The sequence below is a fragment of the Panicum virgatum genome, chromosome 1N, assembly GCF_016808335.1.
Source record: "Panicum virgatum strain AP13 chromosome 1N, P.virgatum_v5, whole genome shotgun sequence".
Taxonomy (NCBI): domain Eukaryota; kingdom Viridiplantae; phylum Streptophyta; class Magnoliopsida; order Poales; family Poaceae; genus Panicum; species Panicum virgatum.
The window spans coordinates 12,948,859-12,969,759 of record NC_053145.1 but is presented as its reverse complement, the minus strand read 5'-3'; the positions used below and the strand labels follow the sequence as shown (position 1 = coordinate 12,969,759).

At 44.8% G+C, this 20,901-nt stretch overlaps 3 protein-coding genes and 1 pseudogene across 4 annotated transcripts; 3 read left to right on the top strand and 1 right to left on the bottom strand.

Annotated features, from left to right (window-relative positions):
* Window positions 1–302: 302 nt before the first annotated feature.
* On the top strand, window positions 303–4,868 carry LOC120655214 (shaggy-related protein kinase eta). Its single transcript, XM_039932962.1, has 12 exons — window positions 303–552; window positions 1,308–1,397; window positions 1,487–1,546; window positions 1,641–1,913; window positions 2,021–2,095; window positions 2,177–2,233; window positions 2,645–2,785; window positions 2,890–2,940; window positions 3,028–3,123; window positions 3,212–3,295; window positions 3,955–4,056; window positions 4,361–4,868. Exons 1-12 carry the CDS (start codon window positions 442–444, stop codon window positions 4,433–4,435), a joined length of 1,215 nt encoding a protein of 404 aa, XP_039788896.1. The 5' UTR covers window positions 303–441; the 3' UTR covers window positions 4,436–4,868.
* Window positions 4,869–7,005: 2,137 nt separating this feature from the next.
* On the top strand, window positions 7,006–11,837 carry LOC120655212 (probable LRR receptor-like serine/threonine-protein kinase At5g45780). Of its 2 annotated transcripts, none has more exons than XM_039932961.1 (11): window positions 7,006–7,286; window positions 7,414–7,546; window positions 7,677–7,748; window positions 9,006–9,149; window positions 9,226–9,297; window positions 9,408–9,467; window positions 9,921–9,994; window positions 10,080–10,223; window positions 10,302–10,637; window positions 10,818–11,209; window positions 11,298–11,837. In XM_039932961.1, the coding sequence occupies exons 1-11, from the start codon at window positions 7,160–7,162 to the stop codon at window positions 11,613–11,615; spliced, it is 1,872 nt and encodes a 623-aa protein (XP_039788895.1). In that variant the 5' UTR covers window positions 7,006–7,159; the 3' UTR covers window positions 11,616–11,837. The 2 variants fall into 2 exon arrangements, with proteins under 2 accessions (XP_039788895.1, XP_039788894.1); XM_039932960.1 differs by having other exon boundaries at window positions 7,009–7,286; window positions 10,074–10,223.
* A 1,897-nt stretch (window positions 11,838–13,734) lies between these two features.
* Window positions 13,735–13,915, top strand: LOC120657774 (annotated as a pseudogene).
* A 141-nt stretch (window positions 13,916–14,056) lies between these two features.
* On the bottom strand, window positions 14,057–19,421 carry LOC120655211 (aspartate aminotransferase, mitochondrial-like). Its single transcript, XM_039932959.1, has 10 exons — window positions 18,981–19,421; window positions 18,792–18,877; window positions 17,250–17,456; window positions 16,907–17,012; window positions 16,468–16,572; window positions 16,202–16,374; window positions 15,659–15,818; window positions 15,441–15,536; window positions 14,563–14,657; window positions 14,057–14,449 (listed from the first exon to the last, which is right to left on the bottom strand). The coding sequence occupies exons 1-10, from the start codon at window positions 19,170–19,172 to the stop codon at window positions 14,377–14,379; spliced, it is 1,293 nt and encodes a 430-aa protein (XP_039788893.1). The 5' UTR covers window positions 19,173–19,421; the 3' UTR covers window positions 14,057–14,376.
* Window positions 19,422–20,901: the final 1,480 nt, after the last annotated feature.

Sequence of the window (20,901 nt, the reverse complement as noted above, 5' to 3'; positions counted from 1 at the left end):
GGTGGGCCCCACCGGCCGAAGCGAAAGAGAGATAGGGGAAAGCCGTTCTTCCAGGGAGATTCCAAGTACCAGCCGGACTGACACATTGACCATGTTCCCCTCCCCCACCACTGCTAAACCTCGTTCTCCCACCCCATATTCCTTTGAATTACAAGAACATCCATTTGGGGATGCAAATGCAAAATCGTGCAGCGGCATCGACACCGGCGCAGAATTCGCGAAAACTGCCAGTGCTTGTCCGGAAAAACGCCTCCTTCCCCCAGCAGCAGCGTAGTGGGTGGCGGAGGATGGGAATAAAAAACAGGGGAAAAAAGGCGAGGGGCGGGTCTCATGGCGCTAGCCTAGCCGCCTCCCCAACCTCCTCACCGAGGAGAGAGAGGACAGAGGAGAGAGAGGAGGTTCCATTTCCGCGTCGTCTCCGCCCGCAGCCCCACCCTCCACATGGCCGCGCTGCCGGGTGGGGCCCACGCCGCCGGCGCCGCGGACCCGATGCAGGTGGACCAGCCGCGCCCCGCCGCCGCGGCAGCAGCGACCGCTCCCGCGGACGCCAAGGTGAGCGATTCTCCTCCGCCGCGGGCCGGGTGGTTCCGGCGGCCAGGAGCGGTTCCGCCGGGGGCCGTCGGATCTCTCTGAGCCCGCGTTTCGTTTTTCCCCCTCTTGCTATCTGGTGGTTCCCGCGTTCGATCCGCGCGTAGATCTGCGCCGCGCGCTGCGAGGGCAGCAGTGGCCGCGTCCCCCCATCGCTCGCGCGCGATTCCTCTTGCGATTAGGGAGGTGGAGAGGAGCGTTGCTTGCCAGGGAGGACATGCACTGTCTTCCTTCCGTCTGGTCTTTGCGTGCGCGCTATGCAAGCTTCTCGACGCCTGCTTCCCCAGACCGGTTGGCTTGGCATGCTGGTTTGGGGCACCTTTGCAAGTTTTTCCTCCTGTACTGCTTAACTTACTACACCTAATCATGACTTGGATGTTTTCTAAATGGGGGAATCAAACTAGTTAATTCTTGTTTTGAGATGAGTACCACCGTTGATCTTACTCTTATTGCAAAATTGTGGTGAGATTGGCCTGTAGCGAAGTTCATGATGTATACTTTGTCTAATTCGAGCAAGCCTAGTTTGCATGAGGTTAGCAATAGTGCGGTGGGCTGTGATTGAGCGACCCCTCTGCTTTGTGATCATTGGTGATGTACGCAAACTTAGGCTCTTTGAACTCTGGATACCACAAACTTGGTTGTTAATAAGTGCTTGTTATGGTATCTTTGCTTGCTTCGGCTATATGTTGTCTTTTCTTATGGGCTTTATTTCGTGACAGCAAGCTGGTTCTATGATTGAAGGGGGTGATCCAGTCACTGGTCACATAATCTCAACAACCATTGGAGGCAAGAATGGAGAACCTAAAAGGGTAACTTTTAGCCAACCTAGTAATTGCAGGACCTTATGCGTACAAGGATCTGTTTCCTAACTTTGGTTGTATGGTTTTGTGCTTCGTAGACTATCAGCTACATGGCCGAGAGAGTTGTGGGAACTGGATCATTCGGAATCGTTTTCCAGGTAAAGTGATGTTTGCTTTTGTGCATACTTTTTCCTGCCTGAATTTTTTTTTCTGTAGTTGCACTGATTCCTTTTCTGCTGCATGTACATGTAGGCTAAATGTCTGGAGACTGGTGAGACTGTTGCAATTAAGAAGGTTTTACAGGACAAGCGGTACAAGAATAGGGAGCTTCAAATCATGCGATCCATGGATCACTGCAATGTCGTCTCCTTGAAGCATTGCTTCTTCTCTACCACAAGCAGGGATGAACTTTTCCTTAACTTGGTGATGGAGTTTGTTCCTGAGTCACTGTATCGTGTACTGAAGCATTACAGCAATATGAACCAGAGGATGCCGCTTATATATGTCAAGTTATACACCTACCAGGTAAAATATCACTTCCATTCTTTTGGAACTTCTACTGCTCTTTATTGATTTGAGAAAGCTACAGTAGTTTGAATGTGATTTCATTTTTGCTTGGTGTTTTTATGCAGATATTTCGGGGTTTAGCCTACATTCACACTGTACCTGGCGTTTGCCACAGGGATGTGAAACCTCAGAATCTTTTGGTATGCCCTTTCCCTACTTTTGAATTTGTTCACACAATATCTTTATTCTTAACTAATCTTATATCACTTCATTGGTCATAGGTTGATCCTCTGACTCACCAAGTGAAGATATGTGATTTTGGGAGTGCCAAAATGTTGGTAAGTAAATGCAGTATGCAGTCTCGTAGCTTTTCTACAGCTAATTTGATCAAAGTTTTTCCTTGTTGTTCTAGAGAAGGTGTAGCTCAGCAGTTTGATTTGCATGCATCGTTTTTGGTGATGAAGTAGTTCCTTTCTGTTATAAAATGTTTCTATTGATTCTCAAACTTAGGATGCTAGCCGCCTTAGAGAAAATCCCTTTGAGGATGTATCTGGAGTCGGGACTCAAAATTAAGCAACTGCTTTGAGTGGCTTCGAGGGATGAGAGAAGAATCCAGTGTCACACCTGAATGCCATCTTCTTTTTCTGCTGATTTAATGCGAGCCATTTTGTGGTGTTTCAAGTTTGTTGATATGTAGAATTTATATTGTTTACTCATCCTAATCCCATTTTAATTCACAATCTGGTCAGGTCAAAGGTGAAGCGAACATATCATATATATGCTCACGTTATTACCGTGCTCCAGAGCTCATATTTGGGGCGACTGAGTACACAACATCAATTGATATCTGGTCAGCTGGATGTGTTCTTGCTGAGCTGCTTCTTGGCCAAGTTAGTTCTGTTCTCTGCTTTTCCCACAGATCTGGCTATGGTTACGTATCCATCTAAGCAGCAAACTAGAACTAAACATCTTTCTGTTATAATGATTTTATCAGCCTCTCTTCCCTGGTGAAAGTGCTGTGGATCAGCTTGTTGAGATAATAAAGGTACTTTGTTATATTAGTTCTAAAGAAATGTACACAGTATTGTATTATTTAATTCCCATGTATTGAATGAATTTGCTTTGGTGGCAGGTTCTTGGTACTCCAACACGCGAGGAAATTCGATGTATGAACCCAAACTACACTGAATTTAGATTCCCTCAGATCAAAGCTCATCCATGGCACAAGGTATGGGAAAAATTTTATTTTATCAGCTTTATTTCATTGAGTGGTCTAATGATGCATAACTTGAACTGAAATGCCTTTCCTGTTGCAGATTTTCCACAAGCGGATGCCTCCAGAAGCTATAGATCTCGCTTCACGTCTGCTCCAGTATTCACCAAATCTACGATGCACTGCTGTGAGTTCTTTTCTCCTTCTTGACTGATTCTAGTCAACTAAAGAAGCCATCTACCTATCAATAATTGGCAAGCATTAGTAATGACAATGATTGCTTCTTCCTGGTTGGTTGGTCATGTTCATCCCATCACTTTCTAGTTAGCTGTTAAATGTTTCATGTTTATAAAATACTATTGATGATTGGATATGATGTCACCTTTATAATGTTTTTCCCTTTACTATCTCATGAGTGGTGTACAAGCCAACATGATATCCTTAGGGGGAAGGAAATGTTTCACTTTATACCATCCAAAATGAATGACTTCTCAATGAGCTTTTCATCTCTTCAAATTGATGGCCGGCCAAGGAGGTCTTTGGTTGATTTATCGGTGTATACAGATTTCACTAGATTACCTTGTCAGGACTCAAGAGGCTAAGAGTCTCTGGAGTTTGTTGCTCGTACTACTCTCGGCTGGATATATTTTCTTTATGTAATTCCTAATTTCCTATGCTGTGAACATCCTCCCCTTTGATCTGGAAATGATAATTATTAAACTTGAAAAGATGTCTGTATCACGAGCATCTTTTTTAAGAGGACAACTATGTAATGCATCAAGTTTGAAATGCCTAACCACTCCTACTCTGTTGATTTTTTTCTGCTAATTCTTGTAATGCTGGCAGCTTGAAGCATGCGCACATCCATTCTTTGATGAGTTGCGGGAACCACATGCAAGGTTGCCAAATGGTCGGCCATTCCCTCCACTGTTTAACTTTAAACAGGAAGTAAGTAGTTTCAAGACTGATACACCTTATTAATGCTTGCCATGTTCTTTTTATTTGAGAAACTAGGCAAACCATGTGGGCAAGTGTAGTTGTGTTTGACTGAAATGGTAATTGCTCAGCTGAAAAATAAAGGAATAATTATTTTCATGCCATTGCAAATTTGTACAGTCCCTTATTTGCCACTTTCAGTAAAACAGGTGGGGCTCATGTATCATTGACACACCGATGGCATATAAGGAAATGTCTAAAAAGTAAATGCTTTTCTACATTTGAAAGATACTGATATTTTTCTGTTAATTTGCAGCTAGCAAATGCTTCTCCTGAGCTTATCAACAGGTTGATCCCAGACCATGCGAGGCGGCATGTTGGGCTCAGTTAATTGCCTGCAACTGGACCATAGGGAAGCTGTATGGTGTTTTACCCTGCGCTTCCGATGCTTCTTCGTGACGAAGGGCAACCTGCATGTCCGCACATTTAAGATGTAGAATCTGACCATTATTGGAAAGCCAAACGTGAGCTGGTGCCATTGTGTTGCATGAGGGGAGGTGTGTTTGGTGCAGCCAGCCCTCGTCACTTGTTTTAATGCTCCATCCAATTTAGCCTAAGTAGCGGGAGGGAAGGGGGTGGTGTATTGTTAAGCTATTGAAGGAATCCCTACTATCGTATTACTTTCTCCAATGCTAAATGTTGTAGTGCGCCTGTAAGTGTTCCATATCCCCGGGTGTCAGTCAATGTAATTCTGTAAATGTTATTGATGGGAAATTATCTTGTGTTATGGTAATTATCAAGTCGTTTACCCTGTTTAGTTGAAATCAACTATTTTTTTTCATTGTCAACCTTGTTGAACGTCGATCGGATTTGTGTGCAATTATTTCCGCTGCCATCATGCAATGCAAGTGGGATTTATAGGAATCTACTGTCAACCTTACTATGAATTTCTAAACTGTTTATGGATGATACGACCCTGGATGAATTGCCCTCGAAGGTAGCATGAAATAGGCATGTGTCTAATGCAAGGCAGGATAGCCAAACAAAGCTATAAGGCTTTCTCCAACCATTCCCTCCATCCTACTCCCCCCAAACGTACTATTTACTATATTTTACTACCTCTCTCCAAAAGATTCTTCCCCCTATAACTCCTTCTCTCCAACCATTCCCCCCATATCCATTCCCCCTATACACTATACCTCACTCTTTAACTATTTATTTATCATTTTTAAATTCTGAAAAAAATAGTACTATATTTGTACTACTATAATACATATTGTTATCAAGTTACGAAATTCAAATAAATTTTTTATCATAAACAAATGACGTGATTAAAGTATAGAGTGAGTTGTAATCTCCTCCTATACGTGGGGGGAGATTCAACTCCACCCCTACGTAGGGGGAGTTTTAGGGGGTGCCGTTGGAGGCACCCTCCCCTCTAAAACTCCCCCCCACACAGGGGGGAGGGGGGTTTGGGGGGAGGCGTTGGAGAATGCCTAATGGGGAATAAAAGGCACAGGTGAGGGCGAATGGGTTCTGTCGGCTTCGCGGCGTGGTCCACCGGCGATTGATTCTGTTCGTTAGCGTGGTTGAGCAGGCCGCCATTTATTCGCTTCATCGTGACGCCGACACCGTGATACACCTGCTCAGTTTTCTGTCTCAACGGCTTTTGGAGTTGACCTGTACTCCACCAAGTTGCTAGTAAAAGGATGCCATTTTTTTTCCTCTTTGAAGGTTCATTGATTTCACACTGGTTGATACTTGGATTTGATTCGGTGGCTCCCTGCATAATTTTCAGTGTTCTATGGTCAATAATCCCGGTGTACTGACATGTTGCTATTGAAAAACCAACAGCGCTGCAGCTACAGGTTTCCAAGTGAGCAGGTGGAGCCATGGCGGATTCTCAGTTGAGTAGGAGTAAAGGTCATTTGGAAGTAGGGTCAGACTTTTTGAAAAGTAGGGTCAGACTTAGCACTTGCACTTCTAATCTCATTAATCTTTTGGGGAAAATGCATCCCCCAGAACCCACCAAGATGCTGGTAGCGCTGGGCGGATGGTACGTGTGAGCTTGAAGGGGCAAGGGAATGGAAGCTACAAACACGTAGCAAAGTAGGTGGTGTTTTGCTGAACACATTATGTGCATGTACGACCCTGTGTTTGTTTGGCTTGTCAGCCAACCAGCCAGCAGTACTGTTCTCTCATATTAAATCAGCATCAGCCACCAGCTACCAGCCAGTCAGCAGTACTGTTCTCTCATAACAAATCAGCACCCGCCATCAGCCAGCAGTACTGTTCTCTCATAACAAATCAGCACCAGCCATCAGACACAACCAAGCAAGCACTGCATATCTGCATATGCTTATGATGATTTACGCGCTGCAATTAGTCCGCTGCCACATTTGTTACGGATCTTGAGAGTTGAGACGACACTTTGATTGGCAATTTCTACGAAGAGGAGTACGTCAGTTTAATTGCAGTGGCATCTGCTGACTATGGACGGTGTCAGAGGGCAAAGCCATGGACTTGTGGTGACCAGAACGTGCTAGTAAAATGCTACTCGAATCGGATTAAGAAAAATCATCATTTGAACTTTTCCAAGAAGAGAACAAACTACCGTATCGGGACTCGGGAGAGGGGCGAAAAAACAAGAAGGAAGCAACAAACAGGCGAAGGAGCAGCAGGTGGCGCAATTGGCAGACCGGAAGCGCCAACTCCCTGGTCGCCGCCCACCCCTTCCATCCATCCATCTCGAGGATCCAAGAAAAACAATGCAAACAAAACCGCGGCGACAAAAGAGGGGGAATCGAGACCGGCCCGGGGCGCCCAAACACCGGGCACAATTCCCCACCCGCCCGCCCCAGCCACCCGTCTCCACTCTACATCTCGGACAGCGCCCCCACTAATCGCCCCTCTTAATTAACAACGCCCCAAATCCCCACCCTCACACCCGCCCTAATTAACCTACTAATCTACTCCGTCACTGCGCTCGATACGCCCCCCAAAGCCCCCCGCCGGGTGGGTAATATACCATGGCCACCACCCACGCCCTCGCCGCCGCCACCTCCGCTTGCGCCGCGCTTCCCCAGCAGTCTCTCTCTCGCTCCCGCTCTTTGCCATGGCGGCGGCGTCGCCGCGGTTTCCTCCCTTCGCCGCGGCGCTGGCGGCGGTCTCGGTGCTGGCTGCTGCGGGCTGGGCCGCGGCCGGGGACCCGCCGCTCTCGCCCAAGGGGCTCAACTACGAAGGTGCGCGCGCGCGCGTGCGCGTGGGGTGGGGTTCAAAGGGTTTAGGGTTCGGTCGCCTGCTTCGGCCTTCGAGGGACGGGACGGTCACGGGGTTGCTGGTGCTGAGCAATTTTCGCTTGTGCTGCAGTGGCGGCGCTGATGGCGGTGAAGAGCCGGCTGCGGGACGAGAAGGGGGTCATGGCGCTGTGGGACATCAACTCCGTCGACCCCTGCACCTGGTCCATGGTCGCCTGCTCCCCCGACAAGTTCGTCGTCTCGCTGTGAGTGAGCTGCTCCCTCCGCGAAACCCTCCGTCTCATCCTGCTCCTTCCCTCCTGTTGGGTTGGGCTGCTGCTATGCTTGTTGCGGATCAATGACGGCGCTCTGTTTCGCCTCGCGCGGGGGCTGCAGCCAGATGGCCAACAACGGCTTGTCCGGGATGCTGTCGCCGAGCATCGGGAACCTCAGCCACCTGCAGACAATGTAAGGGGTTCACCTCGCCCGTCCCCGTCATGCCTGCTGCTTGTTTTATTCGTTATCAGCTACTCTTACACGGCCTGTCTCGTGACACTGTAAAATTGGTGTGTTTTCGGCCTGGGCTTGGTCCAGAATTGCATGGTTCATGGGTGTTATAGAAAATAGGAAAACGACAGTGAGTAGAGTGTCAACTTTCTCCAACTTATTTGTTCGTTTGTCCAACAGCAACTGATGTGCCACTATCATGTCAGTTTCAGAGCTGTTAATTGACGATGGAAGTAAGATTACAATAACCTCTCGGCTTATTATTAAGTTAATGAAAATCATGCATAGGATCTATACGCTGCTTATATATATAGTAAGCCTGAACTCTCAACTCTCTGAGTTCAGTACACAGTACAACCACAACTTAGTATAATATGATATAATAGTTCACTGTACAAGAGACGATGGGCATCACACACCTTTTTTTTCTTTTTTATTGGAAATAAGTTAGGTTTGGTTGTGCCTAGATCCTTTTGGAATCATATGAAAGCAAATAGACCCAGAATTCTACCATTGCTGCTATCTGTGTTATGGTTCCTAACTCTATAGAAGATTGCCTATATATGTGCTACTTTTTTAAATCCAGACATATTGGATTGTGCAATTGCATGACACATCACATAATACATTGGTCGATACTTTTTACATGTTACAATTGGCTTGAGTGTATCACAATAGAAGATGATTTGTTGCTTATTTTTCTTTTTAGTTTAAATTAGAAACATTTGCTGGAATTAGGTACATAAAGCTAGATTTCCCCCCTTTTGTGACAATTTCAATTATAGTATTCCTTTCTTATAAGGCCATTCAACCACGCATCGTGGGTTTATAATATATAGTTGTGCTACACGGGCCTAGCATTGATCTGTTGAATGTATAACATTCACCTCACCAGTGTTCTCTTACTATGAAATTATTGGCAGTACTATTTGCTTAAATTGGTGATTATCCTGGAATGAGACAGGAAGATCAGAACTGTCTGATTGGGTTGGTGGGATGTCCATCCAATTTTAAAAGTATGCCAGATTGTTCACCCATTGTAAAATTCTAGGGCATTTGGCGATTTGATGATCTCCTAACAGTACTTTCTAATCTCAATTACGGACCTGTATCTTACTTGCTGCCGGTTTTCGTTGATTATCAACTTACCATTTATCCTTGTGAAAATGAGATAGTATCTGTGTTCAATAGCTTAGCTTATTTGCCGATTTATTTCAGGTCACTACAAAATAACAAAATATCAGGTGATATTCCTCCAGAAATAGGGAAGCTGACCAATCTGAATGCTCTTGACCTTTCTAGCAATGAGTTTGTTGGTGATATTCCAAGTTCATTGGGGCAGTTGACTCGATTAAATTACCTGTGAGTTGATATCAAAATACTTCTTTAAGGTTGCAAGATGTATTTTGTATTGACTGTTGTATTTTGAATCTGTCAGGCGCCTTGATAGGAATAACTTGTCTGGGCAGATCCCTGTGGATGTTGCTAAGCTTCCAGGTCTCATATTCCTGTACGTTTCTTTCCTACTTGTTTGTTTTCTCTGATCTCTGTTCACATAAGTAAATGACCTCTGTGTAACTATTACTATTAGCTTTAAACTGACAAGGAAATATGTTTCAGTGACCTATCATTCAACAATTTAAGTGGCCCAGTTCCAAAAATCTATGCACATGACTACAGGTCAGTGTCAGGAGTATGTGTACAATAAGCTTCTGTTTATCTTACTCAAAGTGTCTTTTTAAGTGCATTCGATCAAGCATGACATCCGTGGTTTGAATCTCTCAATAATAAGAAATGGGATAGTTAGTGTAGTTGGTTATTAAAAAAATATTGGAGGGATGACAGATGAGGGCAGAAGAGAGAAAAGGACATTAAATTTGCACATCTGCCTTATATGTCAGAAGAAGATTTACAAAACTATAAGATGTACATTTTTTAAATGAACACAGTACTATTTTGCTCCATTCGATTATCCAAAATCTTTGATCAGCTGCAATGAATGATTATTTCCTGCCTACCTTTCTGACACCATAATTCACTTATTAAAGTCCAACTGGTTTTGCTCAAACTGGGCACACCTTTTTCTTTTCTGATTATAATTCACTTTAAATCACTATTCCCTTTATTTCTCAGGCTTGCGGGAAATCAGTTCCTTTGCAATTCATCAATTATACATGGCTGTTCGGATTTGACAGCAGCAACTAATGGTAGTTACTTTACCAGATGCCCTATCTTTAACATGTCTATTCTTAGAAACTGGAACTTAACTGTAAATATTAATGGCAGGGACAGCGTCTAGACAGGTGCAAAGGGCCAAGAACCATCATCAATTAGCACTGGCAATTTCTCTAAGCGTCACCTGTTCCACAGTATTAGTTTTGTTGTTCGTGTATTGGCTAAGTTACTGCAGATGGCGCTTGCCTTTTGCTTCTGCTGGTAATTATATAACTACATGCTCTCTTACTGGTGAATAAGGTCATGATTTGATGAATTCTTTCTTTTGTTTATCTGTAGATCAAGATCTAGAGTTTGAATTGGGTCATCTGAAGCATTTCTCATTCCACGATCTGCAAAGTGCAACGGACAATTTTAATTCGAAGAATGTATTAGGCCAAGGAGGCTTTGGTATTGTTTATAAAGGCTGTCTGAGAAATGGACCTTTAGTGGCAGTGAAGAGATTAAAAGATCCTGATGTTACTGGTGAAGTTCAATTTCAAACAGAAGTTGAGTTGATTGGTCTTGCTGTGCACAGGAATCTCTTGCACTTGTATGGCTTTTGCATGACCTCGAAAGAGCGGTTACTTGTATATCCATATATGCCAAATGGCAGTGTTGCTGATCGATTGAGAGGTAACTTTAACTGTCTGTCTGCAACATTTCATTGTTTGTTATATTGTCTAGAATTGTCGTTCTGTGCTAGCCTTTCTCATTGCTTGTAAATATTTTCTTTTAATCTGTGTTTTGGTTGGTTCTTGTTATCCTTTGCTTATATAGCCTTTTCTCGCTTTAACACGGAGTTATAATTTGCAGATTATCGTAATGGAAAACCGTCTCTTGATTGGAGTAAACGCATGCGCATTGCTCTTGGGGCTGCCAGGGGATTACTCTACCTTCATGAACAATGCAATCCTAAGATCATTCACAGAGATGTCAAAGCTGCAAACATATTGCTTGATGAAAGTTTTGAAGCAATCGTTGGGGATTTTGGATTGGCAAAACTTCTTGACCGACAAGAATCACATGTTACTACTGCAGTTCGGGGCACTATTGGGCATATTGCTCCTGAGTATCTTTCAACTGGACAGTCTTCAGAAAAGACTGATGTTTATGGGTTTGGTATTCTCCTGTTGGAATTGATTACTGGTCCTAAAACCCTGAGCAATGGACATGGCCAGTCTCAGAAGGGCATGATTCTAGATTGGGTAAACTCCTATGCACATATTTGTGTACTATTTACTGCATTTAACTCCCAAGTGGGAGACATTTAACACCCATGTTCCTCTTCTCCAGGTTAGAGAACTGAAGGAGGAAAAGAAACTGGATAAGCTGGTTGACAGGGATCTCAAGGATTCATTTGATGTTGCAGAGCTGGAGTGTTCTGTTGACGTGATTATCCAATGTACGCATACCAACCCTATCCTTCGGCCTAAGATGTCAGAAGTTCTGCACGCTCTTGAAGCGAACGTCACACTGGCAGAGAGCAGCATCGAGTTGAATAGAGAACCTCTTCCTTATGGAGGCCCTTACAGTTTCTCTGTCCGACATGAGGATCCTCATGATTCGTCATCCTTCATAATAGAACCAATCGAGCTGTCCGGTCCCAGATGACAGTTATTGCTCTAGGTCTTGTGTGTGTGGAGGGGGGGGGGGGATGAAAGAGAAAAATGATGAAATTGTACAAAACATGTATATTCTGGATGTACTTCTAGTTGTGAAGAGTTTGCTGGGGGTTGCTGCACCTTAGAGACCATTTTGAACTTGGAACTAGGGAGATCATGATGGTCACTTTGCTTTGCTTCTGCCATCCTTACGCTGGTAGTCAGATTTTTACTGTAACTTGTTCGAAATATATTTTTTTTTGAAAGAACAGGAGGGGATAAATCCCCTACTGATTAGATATATTAAAAATGAAAAACCAGGAGTCGCAGGTTACAAGTAAACAGAAGGAAAGGGGGAAAAGAAACTAAAAGAAAACTGAGAAACAAGTTAGGCATAGGCACCTAATCACTAATGTAGAGCCAACCAAATTTTCATCTCATCAGCTTTGTATTGCTTCACCCTATGGAAGAGAAGGCTGAATTCACTGCAGGACTTGTTCGAAATATTGACGGAGAGCTTATTTCTCCAACACTTTTTACCGTGACAAAGATATGCTGTCTGTAAAACAGTCCTGGCATCGTCCTTAGCATACTGCGAGTTCACGGTGTGTTTCATGTCGTTTGAGAATGTGTCAAGCAGGTTATGCTGTAAGGAACTAAGGATGGTACGGAGTACACTCCATGTGATGAAACACATGTGCTGTTCTAACATCACATTACCTCTATCAAAACCAAAAAAGGAAAAAAGAATCGTAGCAACATGATATCAGGCCGTAATTCCTCGTGTTTCGATCAGAATCATCGACCACAAATCCACAATGATATCTCCCAAGGCTACTTAGCTCCTTTTCACCTTTCTCAGGCCATGAACAGGTCTTTCTCTGTTCATTTTGTTTTTGAATTTGTTATTGAACTTGGGTTCAGGAACAGCTCGATTGGCAACAAAATGCGATTTCTCAAGAGCCACCTGGAGGAGAGGGCATTGACGACGTAGGAGGTTGGAGAGGAATAGAATATTGGAACATTACGGCACGAGACTCCCAACCTGGGCCGCCGGCGGAGCAAGGAGACCGGGCGCGAACCGCAGCCAGCATTGGGCTCAAACAAGCAAAGCGCGCCGGGGGAGCGCGAGCGCCAGACCACGCCGCGCGCAGAGGCGGCGCAGGCGCGCAGCAGCGCTTAAGGTTGTGTTTGGTTGGAGAGCGAGGTTGAATGGAATAGTTCCATCCTATTTTTTAAAATGAAATGGCTCTTATACATCTGTTTGGTTGGAGGAATAGAGCGGCTCTATTTCTTGTTTGGTTGAAGGGATGAGGTAACGGAATCATTTGACCGTCTGCATCCGTTTGTGGATCTCACGTGTCAGCCATGTCTTCTTCCTCTACCACCGCCTACTGCCCATCCATCCTCCGCGCCCGATCTGCTGGCACGTCGCCGCCAAGGCCCTCCCCCACGCCGCCGCCGCCGCCGCCGCGGAGGCCCTCCACTCCAGTCCGCCGCGCCGCCGTCGCGGAGGCCCCGCGCTCCGCCCCTGCCCCTGGCTCCGGTGGAGCTCCGCGCTTTGCCCTTGCATCCCTGCTCCCGCCCTCACTCCACCCCTGCCCCCAAGCTCCGGTCGAGCTCCGCGCTATGCCCCTGCCCCGAGTTCCGGTGGAGCTCCGCTCCAACCGCTCCCGCCCCAGCTCTACCCCTCCGTCCCCTTTGAGCTCCGGTCGACCTCCACCCCGCCGCTCCGAACCGAGCTCCGCCCCCTCCGTTTCCGCCCAAGTGCCGCAGGAGCTCCACCTACTCCGCGCGCGAGCGCCGCCCCTGCTCCGCGCCGAGCGCCGAGTGCCATGCTCCGCCCCGCGCTGTGCTCGTCGCGTCAAAGCGTCACGGGCTCACGGCGAGAGACGCCGTCCAACTGGAGCCGCTCGGTCTGCCCGATTTTACCGGATGCAGCCATCTGGCATCTGAAGTGAATATTCGCTCTTTAGGATGGCTCCGCTCTCACGCTCGTGAACCAAACATGGGGTGGAACCACTCCGTCCCACTCAGCTCCCCAACCAAACACACCCTAAGAAGAGGCAGGGGTGCCTGGTCGCAACTCATACCTTTCTCGGCTTTTGGCTAAGAGATAAGTGTAACACGTACCTTTCTCGACCTTTTGGCTAAGATCAAGTGTAATGTCTTTAATATCTGATATGTGAGCTGTGTTTATTTTGATATTAAATTTATTTTTTTTGTGGGGAAGAGCCCACCGTAGTGGCTTGCCACTGGGGCCTTTGAGCGTTGCCCAGCTGTTGCATTGCTGGGCCTGGCGCACCCCAACAAAAGCTTTGGTCAAAATGCTCGCTGTGAAGTTGCAACAAAATCGAGTGGAACAACCCTGTTAGGTTACTCGCAAAGGCTGTTTGACAGAATATGCAATTCATTAATCCGCAACTGAAGTGGCTGAAGCGCCGGGCATGCTGAAAGTATCAAGTTCTCAATTTTGCCATATTTATTTTCTTCAGAACTGTAGATCATGCTACAACCATTTGCAGCTAAGTGTAAAAATTGCCATGACAAGATGGGAAAAAAGAAAGAAAAAGAAAAGAAACAGGATCATGTAGCTCTTAAGACTGAAGTTTCATCACATCTATAACTCTCGTACATGTGAGATTCGCTCTGGGGCAGCCCAAACAGGCTTGAACTTATTTCTCAAGAATGATAATGTTGATATGTCAGGCACCAAAAAAAGCCACTTGAAAGCCTCATTTCATCGGCCGACGAGGGTAGGAGGGCCAAACTCAATTCGGTTTGGTAACCTCGTGAATAGCATTTGCCAAGTATTGAACATTTCCTGTCGTTACACCAGCCATGCTGAAAAAGGCACAGGAATTACGTAAGATTCTTTTGTTTTCTCCACTCTCCAGAAGGTATGAAGAGATACAACATTGCATCAATATGATGTAAAAAATCGAGAAGTGTTATACCTTATCCTCCCGTTGCGGGTCATGTAAATATGGAATTCATTTGTCAACCGGTCAACTTGTTCTGGTGTCATCCCACTGTAGCAGAACATCCCAATCTGTACAAAGCACGTACCATTTATTCATATACAAATTCAACAAAATAACAAATAATAATGTTGCATGTGGAGTCTGACCTCAAAAGAAACGACATTTGAATGAAATGTAGTGGTAGAAAAAAGAACATTAAGGTTATCTAAGTTGCAGAGCATTCCTATCCAGCTCAAGATATCAGCAATTCAGCACCACAAGATATTGGTCTGGGTTGGTAATTCTGTATACTTAAAGTGCAGTTGGCTGATATTGTTGGCTCTTAGTTTTAACTTAAAAAAATTGGATATAGTCCTTCCATTCCACTTTGTTGCCTAGAATGCATGCACTCTGCACTCAACATTTTAGAAAATTTTAAGCACTAATATGCATGAACTATTTTTGTTGCATGAAAACAATACTGATGGATTCCTCCTGAAAAACCCTGTAATACCTGCTAGCAAGTCACTAAAAAATCAATGGTATGTTCAAAGAATCAGGTACACAAGAAGCCACAACTAGCAACACTAGATGCCTTTGCGACAGAAAAAACATGTCAGCCACAATGTTAGGAATTCTGTGAAATTCTCCACTCCCAACTTTTAGTACCTAATGTGAGCCAGCTCAACAGGGCCTTGTATTCGTAAATGATTTACTAATCCAAACCCTGTGCTGAATGTACTTCAACAACATTAAGATACAACCCAAACAACCTCTAATAATATAGATGACACTCTTGAAAACTGGTGGAATACACATGTCACTGAGTCACTCTAAATAATATCAACAACTGTATTCATAGTTGTCTTTACCTGATTAGTGATGTGCTCCCATGACAAAGGTGAACCTAGCTTTTCAAGATTTTCCTTAAGTGCCGTCCGCATTCCAATGATACGATCAGCCATACCCTGAGACAATAAATGGTGATTGAAATTGCTTGTTAATGCAATTCTTTCTTTATGCACTTAAAATAGATTTAAGCATTTGAACATTCAAGAACTTAAGTAGTTATGTAGGTTTCACAGTTTACCTTGACCTCTTTTAACCATAAACTCTTCAATTCTGGATCACTGAGGATTATAGAAACAACTAGTGCACCATGAACAGGTGGGTTGCTGTACATTGGTCTTGCAATCTGTTGCAGTTGGCTCTTGACAGCAACTGCTTGCATCTCATCCTCGCACAAAATACTGCATGTTGGTAACAAACACAAATTATTATACTGACAAGAACTGGTTGTGCATGCGTAGTCGATGCAGATGCCAGAGCTGTACTACCATTGTCTAAAGAAATATATGTGATAAGGCTAAAGTCACTATTAGACCAAAGGTTTAAAGAATGGACCACCTAGTATTTTAATGTCATCCAATTAACAACAGATAGAATGGAATAAGGAGCACTCGAATTCACTAAGTCACGTATTTCTCCTTCCTTTTGAATCTTTATATTTTGAGAAATCCAACAGTTATTTTTCTCAAAAGTTGCCAGTGACCATATTCCATCTCACACAAGTATGCACGTCATCATTATACTAAGAAGCACTGCAGGTGATAATGCTATATGTAAAAAATACCTCAGGCATCCTACTCTCTGTCCATAAAGTCCCATGTTCTTTGCGTATGACTGAGCACATCCAATTTGGTGTCCATCTTCAAGGAAAATTCGGATTGCCTTAGCATCTCTCTCTGGATCACCGCTGGCAAACCCTTGGTATGCCATGTCAAAGAATGGAAAATGTTTTTTCACCTGTAGAGGAAGGAAAGTGAAATTTGACTGTTGTGGCTGGTAGGAGTTCAGTACAGGTAATACTGTTGTCTGATAATTTTGCGTCCCCCTTACCTTGAACAGATGGGATATTTCCCTCCATTGTTCCTCTGTAGGATCTACTCCAGTAGGATTATGAGCACATGCATGCAGCAAAAAGAACGAACCATCTGGAGCATTCTGCAGATGGGAGGACAGAGAAAACATAAACACAAGCAATTTCAGACAAATTGTCAACAGGCCAGAGCCACAGAGCAGAAATAGTCTCTCTAGGTTCCAATTTCCAAGTTTCAACTGACTAGGTATTTGTATTGTGCCAAAAGAACTATAAATGCACCTAAGAGATCTCAAGGCAAGACTGACAAAAGTAATAAGAGAAGCTAACTTGGTAGCTGCTTAGCCACGACATCTTATAACAAAAATGTTTAAAAAGGTTGATACAGGAAGCAGCAAGAATGGAAGAAGTCAAAAGAAACAATATTGAACTTGTAAAAATGAAAAAGAGATAAATCACCTTGATGTCATTCATTAGTCCTGAAAAATCAAGCCCTCTCGACTCTGGATGGTAGTATGTGAATGACTTCTGTGGCACTTGAGCATCCCTCCAAATATTGTGATGGCTGGAGAAATTCCCAGATTGAAGTTAGCTATAATATTTTATAAATAATACTGACAGGCCAAAGGTAATCCAGTGAAAAATCCTGGATGGCTACCATAAGCAGCTAGAATTACAGTGAGACTAACTCCTTTTCAAACAAATAGCAATGGAATGCACTAATCTCCATAGCTCTGTTTCGCTCTTTTTTTTTTAAAGTAAAGTAAATATCAACCAGTGTCACATCATGATGCCAACTCACTTGGCCCACGTTGGTGTAGGTATGTAGATTTGCGAATCGGGCAAGAATCGCTTTTGGAAATCAGCAAAGAGCCGACAGGCACCAGTGCCCGAAAGCGCCTGCACTGCCGCGATCCTCTTGTCTTTGATGAATTCGGAATCCTCTCCGTACGCCAGCTTCAGAGATTCTTCAATCGTCTTTATACTGCCTCCCATTGGGAGGTACTCCCTGTTTCAAAAATTGCAATGTATCAATAACAGGAGGCTGATCAGAACCCATAGCATCCTGTTCTACAAATTGGTAGCACCATGTCTTGGATGAACAGATCAATTCCACGATTGTAGTATGGAAGTAATTGTTGTGCTACAGAATCCTAAGAGCAAGTCCAAATTGGCATCCTGCCAGTGTTTTTAAGGCGTCGCCTAGGCGACAAGGCGGCGGTGGCTCGCCTCGCCTAAGGTGTCGTCTTAGTCCGCCTAGGCGATAAGGCGGTGGTGGCTCGCCTCACCTCGCCCTAACGCTTTAAAAACCTTGTATCCTGTTAAGTAAGATGGAACAAATGGGGAAATGCTAAGCCATGAACTGGACAGTAGAGACCGTTCGAGAAGAAACACACAGCATCACTCCAAAACTGTCATTTTCATGATATCGAAGGAAAAAGAAGGGGGAAGAAAGCAAGAACGGCCGGCAGCATGAGGCCGAGGCAAGGAGCAGGCCCATATAAGGCACAGCGCAAGTGGTGTGACCGCATAGGGCCCCCAAATTTGAAGGGTCCCATAATCAGCAATTAACCCACCTGAGCATCAGTTACTTTCCACAAATCCACTTCAACATGCGCCAAAATCTCACAGACTAATGTAGCGTGACTCAAAGGCCTTCGAGGTTTCAATGCAGGATGCATGACGCAATCGGCAATAAGCATAAGGGCCGTATCACCGCCACTACGAGTTGCCATCTGCCAAGTACAGGTCCTGCTGGAGCTGCCACATGCTATTATTTTTTGAAAGGGAATAGATGCTGTTCTTGGAGTCCTACCATTGCAGTCATGCCCCCATATAGTTTTTCTAATTTTTTATTTCTCAATTAGGATGCAATGGTATCTAAGTGTGTTATTGTATTGGCTTCTTATCTCCTTGACGACTTCTGTTCATCTAATGGATCAGTGGGTGCTTACACTTCAGTTCTATTGACCTGGCATCATCGCATTTGCGTCAAAATCTGATCACAAGCAACGCAAATTTTCCACTAATAACCATGAACTTCATCTTTATTCTTAATTTAGCTTTGTTCTATTTGTGAATTACTTTGTCATGTCTTCTAGAGTTAGAGATTAGTGTGTAGTCCTCAAAATCACAAGCAGCAAGATGGACTTGAAATTTACTCAAACTCATGAATTCCTAAGATAGTTCTTAGGATTACAAAATACATGAAGCTATATAATGAAATCTAAATACAATTTTTTGTTATTTTAATTTCTAGATGTGGGGGCCACATTTTGTATTTCGGCCTCAAAGTTTTTGGTACCGCCCTGGAAAGGAGCAGGAGGGGGGAGATCTCACTGACATGTTGAGGTTGCCGGCAATCCGGCGCTCGGCCTCGCGCACGCAGTTGAGCACGAGGGGCTGGCCGTTGTCGTCCCGGTAGGCGCCCTGCGGCGGAAAGCACGGCCCCGTCTCATCAGGAACCTCGAGCAAGCAAAGCGAGCAAAAGCAAGATTCGCCGGTCGCGGCGAGGGGATCCGAGGACACTTACGACGCCGACGTTCATCTTGTCGGGCGAGGGGTCCGCGAGGTAGGCCTCGGTGACGCCGAGGATGGGGTCCTTGGGCGCCGGCTCGACGTGGCCGAACAGCGACGACGCCATCGCCCTCGCCGCCTGCAGCCTCGACGGCTGCACCTGCGGCCGCCGGGTCAGGCAGGAGGCCGCGCGGGACAGCGCCGCCATGCCGGGCCGGACGGAGGTGGAGGAGCTGGGCGGCGCCGGGGAGTGGGAGGGGGGGAGGAAAGATGTGGTCTTTGCGCCGCTGGTTTTGCTGAGCTCTGAACTAGCTGGTGGTAATAAATAAAGGCGACTATTGGATTGCTGCGACGGTTCGCTGCTGCGGCGGGCGGTCACTCGGCTCCGCCGCCCTCGCCACTTGCCTGAAACAAACAGACCAGGTGAGGCCAAGCGGTGCCACCTCGAATCGGGAGAGCCATTTGGCCCATTGGCGGCTGACCCCATCTAGTTATCCCTTTGTTCTAACAGAAAAAGGTGCAGGAACTCGCATTCCCTATCAACCTCCACTGCAACATCAGCCGAGGACGACCTGCTGTTTCAGTGTTGGAATTGGAACTCTTTCTTCTCTTGTGCAAGGAGCAGTTTCAGCTGTCTTAACAGCGAAGAAGGCAAAAGATTAACAGACCGACTGCTTTGATTCATAGCTTTGCAAAGTTGCTCTCCAGACTGTTGGCCAATCGCCTAGCATCCAGGCTACCCGATACGATTGGAAGCAACCAGGGTGCCTCCTTCATCAAGGGTCGCTTGATCTTGGATAACTACAAGTTTGTCCAATGTGCTACGGCTCTCTTCAAAAAGAAGAAGATTCCCAAATTATTGCTTAAACTGGACCATATCCAAAGCTCTCGGTACTTTTTCTTGGCCTTCTCTTCTGGAGGTTTTAAGAGCTAGGGGATCCAGCGATAGATGGTGCAGCTGGATATCGGCTCTATTGTCTACTGCTTCTTCCCAGGTTCTGCTCTGAATGGATCTCCCAGCCGGCAAAAAGATTAACATTTTAGTGAAGGTGACACCCTGTCTTCAATGTTGTTCAAACTTGCAATAGACATTCTTGATCGGGTGATCAGAAAAGCTGCAGTCGGCTTTCTACAACCCAACTTCTATGCTATCTGCTTTCGGGTGAAGGCCGTCAAGTTTCACTGCCGCTTCTATGCTGATCACGCCATTATGTTCGCTTCAGGTCAAGATGATTGATACTACACCATACCATGTATTCATGTTATCTGCTTTCGGCTTGTTCCGGTTTATTCTCCCTCGTAGAGCACTACTGAATCAGCCGAAGTTTTTTTACCAACCGAACAACGGCAATACACTACACAACATTCTAGTACTTGGTATGCAAGAACAGAAGCTCAATGCATCTACAGTAAGTTCCGAACAGTCAGCTGGGCCTCGTTTAGATCCAATATTCAAATTTCCAAAAGTGTCACATCAAATATTGCGGCACCTGCATGGAGAATTAAATATAGATAAAATAAAAAAACTAATTGCATAGTTTGCTTGTAAATTGCGAGACAAATCTAATGAGTTTAATTAGGTTGTAATTAGATACTAAACTGTTATAGTAACACATGCTCTAATAATGAATTAATTATGCTTAATAAATTCATCTTATAGTTTACATATTTTTTTTAGATACAGGAAATATATTCCGGCCTATGCAGTAACGCACACAGTCTAAAGCCTCTGCGTGACCACACATAGCCAAACTTATTACAACAACTAAAAATAATAAAAACTTTAGTACATGAAGATATATGTACTAAAGATCTGCTACATAAAAAAATGAGTTTACTTCTCAAGACAGTGCTAAAGATGTCGATGTCGCTTCATGGCGGTCTTCTGAATCAGCCACCACGCCTTAAACAACATGCACCAAAATAAACTTGAAAGA

Bases quoted from the DNA above. Each gene is read 5' to 3' on its own strand.
- LOC120655214 (XM_039932962.1), top strand. From the start codon at position 442: ATGGCCGCGCTGCCGGGTGGGGCCCACGCCGCCGGCGCCGCGGACCCG. The intron at 1,914-2,020 runs GTAAAATATCAC...GTTTTTATGCAG, and splicing joins TCAAGTTATACACCTACCAG to ATATTTCGGGGTTTAGCCTA. The intron at 2,941-3,027 runs GTACTTTGTTAT...CTTTGGTGGCAG, and splicing joins AGCTTGTTGAGATAATAAAG to GTTCTTGGTACTCCAACACG.
- LOC120655212 (XM_039932960.1), top strand. From the start codon at position 7,160: ATGGCGGCGGCGTCGCCGCGGTTTCCTCCCTTCGCCGCGGCGCTGGCG. The intron at 7,749-9,005 runs GTAAGGGGTTCA...GATTTATTTCAG, and splicing joins CTCAGCCACCTGCAGACAAT to GTCACTACAAAATAACAAAA. The intron at 9,298-9,407 runs GTACGTTTCTTT...AATATGTTTCAG, and splicing joins CTTCCAGGTCTCATATTCCT to TGACCTATCATTCAACAATT.
- LOC120655211 (XM_039932959.1), bottom strand. From the start codon at position 19,172: ATGGCGGCGCTGTCCCGCGCGGCCTCCTGCCTGACCCGGCGGCCGCAG. The intron at 16,375-16,467 runs GTAAGGGGGACG...CTTCCTCTACAG, and splicing joins AAATATCCCATCTGTTCAAG to GTGAAAAAACATTTTCCATT. The intron at 15,537-15,658 runs GTAAACTGTGAA...TTATTGTCTCAG, and splicing joins TATGGTTAAAAGAGGTCAAG to GGTATGGCTGATCGTATCAT.